Source organism: Phoca vitulina, unplaced genomic scaffold (genome assembly GCF_004348235.1).
Source record: "Phoca vitulina isolate PV1807 unplaced genomic scaffold, GSC_HSeal_1.0 scaffold2, whole genome shotgun sequence".
In the NCBI taxonomy this organism is placed as follows: Eukaryota; Metazoa; Chordata; class Mammalia; order Carnivora; family Phocidae; genus Phoca; species Phoca vitulina.
Window position 1 is genome coordinate 68,736,382 of NW_022589705.1, and position 9,055 is coordinate 68,745,436.

Below are 9,055 nucleotides of genomic sequence, written 5' to 3' on the forward strand. Positions count from 1 at the left end.
CCCCCCCCCCCCCCCCCCCCCCGCCTTGGGCCAGACCCCTTTGTAGTTTCCTGCCTGTCAGGTTCTGCTCCTCCAGTCCCTTCTTCAATACTTACTCTCTCCATCCAGGGATTCCTGCCCCTGTAGCCTTCCTGAAAGCTGTCCTGGCTTCTGGCCTGGCTTGTTTGTAGATTAGAACAATGGAGCGCTGAGGGCTTTCCTTCTTCTGTGTCCTGGGGGCCTTGCTCACAAGAGAACACGAGGAACACCCACTGAGCCAGAGGGTCCGAGTCTAGAGGGACAGAAACACACACCCAAGTAATCCTACCCAACAAGACCCCCGGGGGGGGAATGTATCTGGTTCTACGGGAACTTAGGTTATTTCGCTGGGGACACAGTGGAGGTTATTTGGTCTGGGCCTTCAAGTTTGAGTAGGAGTTTACCTAGTGACAAGGATGGAAAAGCCTTCCAGGCAGATAAAACAGCATTTTCAAAGGCAGGGAAGCCTGTTCAGGAAGGGTGAGGGAGGTGAGCCTGGTGAGAAAGGTCAGGATGGGGATATTAGGCTGGTCTAGTTGGGGAAGAAGGGAAGCAGAAGGGGAGGGCACACATGGGGGGGGGTGGTAGTTGGAAGGCAGAAACAGGACTGAGGAGGTTAGGGGAGCAGGGGCTAGGGTATCGGGAGGGAGAGGGGAGGAGTTCATTCTAGGACAATCTGACGCTGAAGGACAGGCAAGGTCAGCACAAGATGAGGACAGGCTGTGGCTCAGATGGGCAAGTGGTCACCAGAGGGGTCAACGGGGACCAGAAGCTGCTGCTGCTATTGATAAAAATAATAATAATGGGATGACTTTTACTGAGTTCTTTCTGTGTGCCAGGCACTGAGCTAAGCATCTTTACAACATCTCTAATCCTCAGAATAAGCCCACAAGGTAGGTGTTATTAGTAGTATTGATCCACAAGGGGTGCTGAGGCTCGGAGAGGAAAAACAATTTGCCCAAGTTCACATGCATTAAAATCATGCAGTACAGGTAGCACTTGAACCCAGGCCCGTGGGACAGCAGAGCTGAGTCCTTTCTTAAAGTCATAGTGGCCAAACCTAGTACCTACCTTGGTCTACAACTCATCTCTCATCATTTGAAGCCCCCTTGTAACCCCCTCTTCCCCTAGGCTGAACTACTCACATTCCCTGAATATTCCAGGCCTGTTTACCTCCTGCTTGTTCCACATGTAGCGTCCTTTGCAAGAAATGGCCTCTCCCTGGCTCCTTTTCTAAGAAAATTCCACCCATTCTCCAAAACTCAGTGCTGACACAACCTCCTTTGGGAAATCCTCCTGAACTCCCTGCCCCTGGGCTGGGTGGGATGGCTCCTCCATCCACGCCCCAACCCCCACTCCCCTAATCACCCTGCATTGCCCCAGTCTGGGCCTCCCTCCTTAAGGGCTAGGCTGGCTCTGCAGCCCCACCCCGGCTCAGGGCCTGGCTTAGAGCAGGTGTCAGTGAGTGTGTGTGGTTGGTGAACGGATACAGGACCTAGCCTGGCTGGGGGTTAAACTGGGAGCCCAGGGAGGGGCAGGGGCTCTCCGCAAGGCTCCCAGGACTGATCTCTTATCTTCCAGGGCTGTCTCGAGCCTTATCTGATTAGGCCTGAGTTGACAGGCTCGCCCTGAGTTGACAGGCTCACCCTGAGTTGACAGGCTAGCTGATGAGATGCTGATAAGGCTCCCTGGTTACTCAGTAACCCTGCCCTCGTTAAAAGTCCCACTGTTTCCTCTGGCATCCAGAACCAACCGTTCCTCCCTCTTGGGCACTACTGCCATGAATACCTTCCTGCTCTCTGCACTGTGCCTCCTTGGGACCTGGGCTGTCCTGGCAGGGGGAGTCACTGTGCAGGTAAATCCTCTGTCCCTCCCCTGGCCCAGCTCTCTGCTCCCAGTGCCCAGGGCCTGTCCCCGGAGAGAGCACCCCCTCCTTAGGGCTGGAGCAGGGCTGTGTCTCAGGTGTGGCACTTTCTCAGGAACCCGTCCCTCAGCCCTGCCTCATACCCCTTCCCCTTCAAACTTGGAGGAGAGAAGAGAACCACTTGGGAAAGGGAGGTGATTAGCCAATTTACTGAGTGCTTGCCATGAGCCAGGCTCCTCAAGTGAGGCCCCACGCTCACCCTGCGAAAATAAGATTATTAATCCCATTTTTCGGAGCTGGAAAACAGCCTCAGAGAAGTTCTGTAACTGGCTCTAGGCACATGGCTGGGAAGTGAAGGAGCTAGATTCAATTCTAGATCTTACTCCTCAGTCCTGTCCTCAGCCAGAGCCCAGGCCTGGGTCTTGGGAATCATGCGGACATCCTGGGGCAGGCTGCAGCCTGACCTCACACGCTGGACATGTCTCTCTCAGGATGGAAAGTTCTCTTTTCCCCTGGAGTCGGTGAAGAGGCTCAAGGACCTCCGGGAGCTCCAGGAGCCCAGCACCCGGAAGAGCAGGAAGAGTGGTGCGCCCGTGGTTCCCCAAGTCTGCAGCCACCTGAAGTTTCCGGAAGAACTCAAGCCTCTCTGCAAGGAGACCAATGCCCAGGAGATCCTCCATAGGCTGCGTGAGTAGCCTCCTCTCTGGCGGGTGGGGCCTGGGAACTCCCTGATTGGTGGCCCGGGAGGGGGAGGTGTGCTCTGATTGGTGGGTCTGCTGAACCTGCTGGAAGTAGTTCTAAGTTGTAATTGGCGAAGGTTAATTTTGAAAGATCCTCGCTCTGACCGATGACTGGTTGGTAGTTCTGCGCCGCGGGCCCTCTGGCCTTAGCTATTGCTCCTTCTGGGTGGAATCCCCACTCTGACTGGCTGGCTTGAGCGGTACCTGTTGGGGGTGGAAAGACCAGTGGGTGGGAGGGGACAGGCCCGGGTTTCTCCTGGGGCCTCAGTGGCAGATGTCCAAGCTCTGGCGCAAGGGAAGGGGGGTGCTCTGACTCTCTCGGCACCCCATCTCTCCTGCGCAGAGGCCATCGCCGAGGACCCGAGATCGTGCGAGATCTGTGCCTTCGCGGCCTGTGCCGGATGCTAGGACACAGGCTTCCTGGCCCTCCCCCGCGGGATGCTCGGCCGGGCCTCCAGGGGAGGATTGAGGAGGGGGTGGCCTGGGGCGGCCTGGGGAGGCCCAGCCCCTGACCCATCCGAGTTGCCGGCGCTTCCCAAGATCCACTGCAGCCCTCAGCTAATAAACCAGTTGCCAGAGTCCTCCTGGTGTCGCTTCCTTCCTGCCTTCCTTTGTCAGTGGACTGGTCAGCCAGCTTTATAAGGGTGCCTGCCCTGCCCCGGCAAGCTCGGAGTTTAGTGTGTGCCTCCCGCTATTAAGCTGCCACGCCCCTGGGGCTGCCACCCCACACAGGCACCCAGGGGACCTCAACCTCCAGACCGCCCGTGGGGGAGGAAAACCTCTGCTTTTCCTTCCCAGCTCCGCGGGAGGGGGAGAACCCCAGAGCCGCTACGCCATGAGTGAGCACAGGAGTCTGCCGGCTTGGTGTCCCACACATAGCTGGGGCGGTGGACACATAGCTGGGGCGCCCATGAGACTGGCCCAGGGCTCTGGAGTGTTCAAGGTCCCTCGGGCCCTGCCCCTCCACCCCCACGGCAGTGTAGCCTCCTGCCCTCCCGGAGGGGACCACACCTCCAGCCCCAACCCTCACCACTTCCTCAGCTCCCCTCACCTGTGCTCTGCTCCTCTTCCCACACTCCTGGCCCGAGAAACTCCCACTGAGGCTCCAAGGCTGTGCTCCCATGGCCTCTCAGAAGCGTCTCCCTCGCAGGAGTCTTCGTGCTCCCACTCTGTCCCCGGTGCTCTGTGGGCACTTTGATCAGCCCCGCTGGGCTGTACTGGGTTCTGTGACCCCCGGAGCGGGTAAAACCCACCACACCGATGATGCCCAAGGACACGTCCCAGGGTGGGGGAAAGCCAGAGCTACACAGGCCGGCCTCAGGTCTTGCACATACTTTGCCTCTCTGTGCCTCAGTGTCCTCCCCTGTAAAACTGGGACTGTGATAGTAGCTGCCTCCCAGGCTGGGTGAAATAATGCTGCAAAGGTGTATGTCATGCACATCAAGTTCAGGCCGTGCGCAGGGAATCAATAAATGGTAAAAACAAACCAGAAGATGGGGAAAGAGGGTCAAGCTGAGACCGGTTCAGACAGGGGCAAGGAGTTGAGACACGGAGGGCTGCTTGTTAGCAAAGTTAGAGGGAATGGGAAAAGAGGAGGTGACCAGGGCATTTCTTGGGGAGTTGGGTGGAGAGAAAGTGCCACAGGGTGATTCAGGCAGAATTCCTTGGGCTGCAGAATTCAGAGGGTGAGGTGTCTTTAGGGCCAGGTCAGGAGAGGCTTTGTGAAGGGGGAGGGGAGGCAGGCATTTGCATTAGTGCTTAGGATGTGCACTGGGGTGGATGGATAATCAAAACCAATCTGGAGGTAGGGAGGCAGAGGCCATTCCAGAAGGTGGAGTAGGTGCTGAATGGCGAAGGTCCGAGGCACTGGAAGGGTCCGGTCTGGACAGGGTGGGTCCTGGGAGGCACACAGGGCTGGGTTCAAACCCATGGGTTCAAATGCCCATGTTACTTACAAGTTGTGAACCCCTCTCTGAGACTTGGTTTCCTCATCCGAAAATGGGGACGCTAACAGACCCCACCGCCCAGGGTTGCAGGGGGATTTGATGAGATGCAGGGTAAGACAGGGTCATTCAGTGCTCCCACTCCGGACCTGGACTCTGGGGCCGGATCCTGGCTCTGCCTATTACCAGCTGTGTGACTGTGGCCAGCGCTCAGCCTCTTCTCCCCTCAGGCTCCTCGTCTGTAAAACGGGGATGACGAGAATCCCTACTTTGTAGGGTTGAGCGAGGATTAAATGAGGTGACACAGGAAAAGCTCGTAGAGCCCTGCCGAGCCCATAGTGGGCCCTCTGCTGCTGCTGCTCTTACTATTTCTGTGTAGGTGGCTCAGCCTGAGCCTGGCACTCGTGCTCCGTCAGAGACAGTTCTCTTCCCTGCCTCCTCCCCAGGCAGGTGGGGACCCAGCGTAGCTGAGGGGAGCAGTGGGAGCCGAAGCCAGCTGGTGCTGGGGCTCAGTTTAGACATGAGAGGGGGCACTGGGGATCCACAGAAGGCTAAGGGGCCCCGTTGGGGCCGTGCTGCCGTGTTCCTCTGGCATGCTGGCCCGAGAGACACAGGAGGACTGCGAAGGCCCCAGCCAGCCTTGTCTGCGGGGCGAGGGAGAGGAAGGAACTAGAGCTCTGGGGTCTGTGGCCTGTCGGAGTGGGAGGCTGCAGAGCTCATGAGCAGAACTGAGCAGCCGGGAGCAGCGGCTGGTCTGGGGGAGTTCGCCATGGCCTTGGCCCTGGGTGAGCGGAGTTCAGAGACCACGGCCCCTTGGTGCCTGGCACTCCTCTCTGGCTGCCCGGGACAGCGGCTGTGGAGGAACCCAGCCTGTGGAAAGGCCCAGGAGTTGGCCGCAGCTGTGAGAACGCAGGGGCCCCTCTGGTAGGCATCATCGGTGTGGCCCGAGCCACAGGGAGGCCGTAACATGGTGGTTCAAAGTGTGGGCTCTGGCCCAGCCTGCCTGGGAAGAAGCCCATTTTGCCACTTTGCTGAGGCTGTGATCCTGGACTAGCTCGTTCTCTCTCTGTACCTGGGTCTCTATATTTGTAAAGTGGAGTGGTTATTAAAGAGTACCTGCTGCATTAGACCGTTTCGAGGACTCAGTGAGTTTAGAATAGGGCCTAGGGTACAGCAAATCCTCAATAGACTTTTAATTTTTAAAAAATTTTATTTATTTGTGAGAGGGAGAGATAGTGAGTGAGAGCACACAAGGAGGGGGAGTGGGATAGAGAGAAACAGGCTCCCTGCTAAGAGGGGAGCACGACACAGGACTCAATCCCAGGACCCCGGGATAATGACCTGAGCCGAAGGTGGATGCTTAACCGACTGAGCCACCCAGGCGCCCTGACATTGATTATTATTATTATTATTCCTCAGGGCTGCCAGGACGGAGAGAGGGAAGAAAGGTCTGGAGCTGGCCTGATGGTCCTGGGGAGCCTGAGAAGGGAGGGAGCTCAGGAAGGTAAGGGCGAAGGCCCAGGCCCATTTTCTCAGGAGCCCTGGGGCAGAGGCAGCCCAGACACCCAGCCTGGGAGGGGGCACCAAGTGGTTCTTCCCTGCGCCCACCCACCAGGGCAGCCCCACCTCCCAGGGGAAGCACAGCAGCCCTGGCTCTGTCACTGGGCCAGGCCTGGAGCTCGGCTTGCAGGGTCAGATGGGTCCAGTCACTCTGCAGCATCTTAGCTCTGTGATTTGGGGGGACTCATTCCACGCCCCCCATCAGCCTCCCTCCTCCTATATGAAATAGGGCTTGCTGATCCACCTCCGCAGGTGCTGGAAACTGGGAAGCTCCTGACTGTATCCTGAGATCAGCCTTTATCCTCACGTACTCAGCTTCCCAAGCACCTCTGCCCGGGGCTCCCGGGGATGGACATAGGGTCTCCAGACTCTGGGTGTAGGTAGGTGGGGCATCTTTATTGGGCAGCAGGGCTACCTCAGGGACCAAACTCCCCTCCAACCATGTGCCCAACCGCTTCGTGCCACATCCAGCCGCTTGGGCCTCTGGCCAGTGGTGCTGATGCGCTCAGGGGCCCCACTGGGGCTCGGACGGGGCAGTGGGGGGCTGGTGTGGGCTGGGAAGGTAGCGGGCTGGGGGCGGTGTCCGGGTGGGCTCAGGGCAGCCAGTCCCCTCAGAGGCAGCCGGTGCAGGCGACATTCACACACAGCTCGCAGTCGTCCTCAGAGATGTTCTCTGGGCAGGGGAGAAATCCGGTCAGCAGCTGACCGTGAGGCACTGGGGCACTGGGGAGCTGCATCTCCAGGGGCTGGGGGGGGGGGGGGGGGTCTAGCACCTGCATCTCTCTCACAGGTCAGGAGCCTGACGCTTCAGGAGCAGAGGGCAGCTCGGGGGCGAGTCCCAGGCCCCCCTGCCTCTCTGTGCCTGGGCCAGCCCCTTACACCCTTGGGGCCGGGGATATTCCTGTTGGCTCTCTCGGGGGGACAGGGGGCCGGGCACTTCGAGGGTGCCACATTTGCTGGCCAGCTCTGCTTCCTCCCTCATGTTTCGGCTTAGATGTCACCTCCTCTGGGAACCCTTTCAGACCCTTATGCCACCCCAGACGTGAGCCATCTCTCCCCGGGCCCCCGTGCTTCCCCCATGCCCCCCGTATTGCAGTCCTTGCTTATGGGGCCCTGGCCCAGGGCCCCCTTCCCTCCCATCTGTGAAGTCCACTAGGACGATCAACGGTCCGGGGTGCCGGGGACCGAGGGGGGTCCTGGCGTGCCTGACTTGCAGTGCCCAGACCATGAAGGCCAGAGGCTAAGCTTCTTGACTCTCCCTGTCCCAGCCACTGGGTGCTTACTAGAAGGAACATGAAGTGGCAGAGCTGGGGGGTGGGGAGGAGAGCGAGCAAGGGGCAGGAACTCACTCAAGGCCTGGAAGACGCTGGCAGCTTTCTTGGATGTGCAGACAGGCTGGAGGTCCGGCGGCAGGGCCGGGTGGTGACACACGGAGGGCATGAGGCTCTGGGTCTGGAGGCGGGGGCTGGGCCCCCACTGCCCCTCCAGGTCACTCAGCTTCTTCACTGATTCCAGCTGGACCTGGAAGCCTTGGTGCTAGGGGGCCGGAGGGGACAGGAGATGAGAGGGTATGAAAACCTGGGCCAGGACGCCAGAGCTCCTCAGGCTCCACAGAGCCTTCCCTGTTCTCACGAAGGGTCCTGGGAGGGGGGACAGCCTGGGAGGGGGGAGCTGGTGCCACAGGCCCCCAGTAACTGTACATGAGGTTGCAGCCAGGCTGGGGAGCAAGTGATTCAAGGTATGAGCTTTGGAGACCGGTGAACCCCAGTTCAAATCCCAACTCTTCGCAATTGGCCGCCTGTATCTTCCGCACTCGGAGCCTCATCTGATGAACGAGCCTCCCTATTGCCTGGCACCGGGGCCATACTCGGTAACTGGGTGATCACCCCTGAACTGGACATGGCAAAATGACCACCCCCAAGCTGGCTGGTTCCAAGGCCAGGGCCGCAGGGGGAAGCTGCCTCTCCTCCACCCCTGACAAGGAGGCCCCACCGAGAGTCAGGAATGTGACGGACACACGGGGCCACCGACTTCCCCATCCTCGCTGGCCAGTGGCATCCTGCCACCCCGCAGGCAGGCCCTGGAAGGAGCCCCGGGCCCCTGCTGTCTTCACTCCCAGCCTTTGTGTAGACTGTGCCCTCTGCCCGACCAGTCCACAACCTCTGTGCCTGGCTGCCCCCTGCTCAGCCTGCCAAGGTCAGCTCAGTTACCTGCCAGGGAGACTTTCTGGTGACTATCCCCCATCCACCCGTATGTGGGTGAATGGAGAGAGCTGGGGGAAGACCCCTCTCCTCCGGGGCTCCTTAAGGGCGGGGACCACGTCTTGTTCCAGCTTCTGACCTCTGACCAGGACCTGCCTTCTGAGAGGGCAGTGCTGACTAGCGGAGGTTTATTATTGCTATCATCACCATCGTCATTGCCATTGGCACTCTGGCTGCCCCCACCCACCAGCTGTCTTGGTCCCTGGGTTGTGATTAGGTGTTAGGGTGAGCCCTGGGCACTTGCTCCCCTGTATCCCATGAATTTCCTAGCGTTCCCTCTCCATCCCAGCCTCTCCCCCGCTGGGGACCTTCAGGCAAAGGGCTCGTGGCTGGAGGGACTCACCCGAATGTAGACTGAGTGTGTGTCCTGCAGCAGCAGGAGGAGGACCACCGAGGACAAGAGCCCTGACACCAGGCTGCCGTGCATCTTGCTCCGTCCGTATCCTACTGCCGCTGTCCACCGACTCCCATCCACTTCCCCCATGAGGAGCTCTTTATAGGCCAGGCTCCAGTGCCCTGATCACTCATTAACTGGCCAGCTGGGGTGGGGTTGACAGCTGGATGGCTCTTTGACAAGCCCCAAGCCCATTCCCAGGAAGGGGCCTGGGGTGATAAGGGCAGGGAGTTCCAGAGCCTCCTCTACATAGGAAGAGGATACTGTGTGGCAGG

General features: G+C 59.3%; 2 protein-coding genes across 2 annotated transcripts; one reads left to right on the forward strand and one right to left on the reverse strand.

Moving 5' to 3' along the window:
• The first annotated feature begins 1,798 nt into the window (after nucleotides 1–1,798).
• Nucleotides 1,799–3,030, forward strand: GUCA2A (guanylate cyclase activator 2A). The gene is made up of 3 exons (XM_032417292.1): nucleotides 1,799–1,873; nucleotides 2,374–2,569; nucleotides 2,966–3,030. Exons 1-3 carry the CDS (start codon nucleotides 1,799–1,801, stop codon nucleotides 3,028–3,030), a joined length of 336 nt encoding a protein of 111 aa, XP_032273183.1.
• A 3,706-nt stretch (nucleotides 3,031–6,736) lies between these two features.
• Nucleotides 6,737–8,813, reverse strand: GUCA2B (guanylate cyclase activator 2B). Its single transcript, XM_032414792.1, has 3 exons — nucleotides 8,730–8,813; nucleotides 7,475–7,661; nucleotides 6,737–6,798 (listed from the first exon to the last, which is right to left on the reverse strand). Exons 1-3 carry the CDS (start codon nucleotides 8,811–8,813, stop codon nucleotides 6,737–6,739), a joined length of 333 nt encoding a protein of 110 aa, XP_032270683.1.
• Nucleotides 8,814–9,055: the final 242 nt, after the last annotated feature.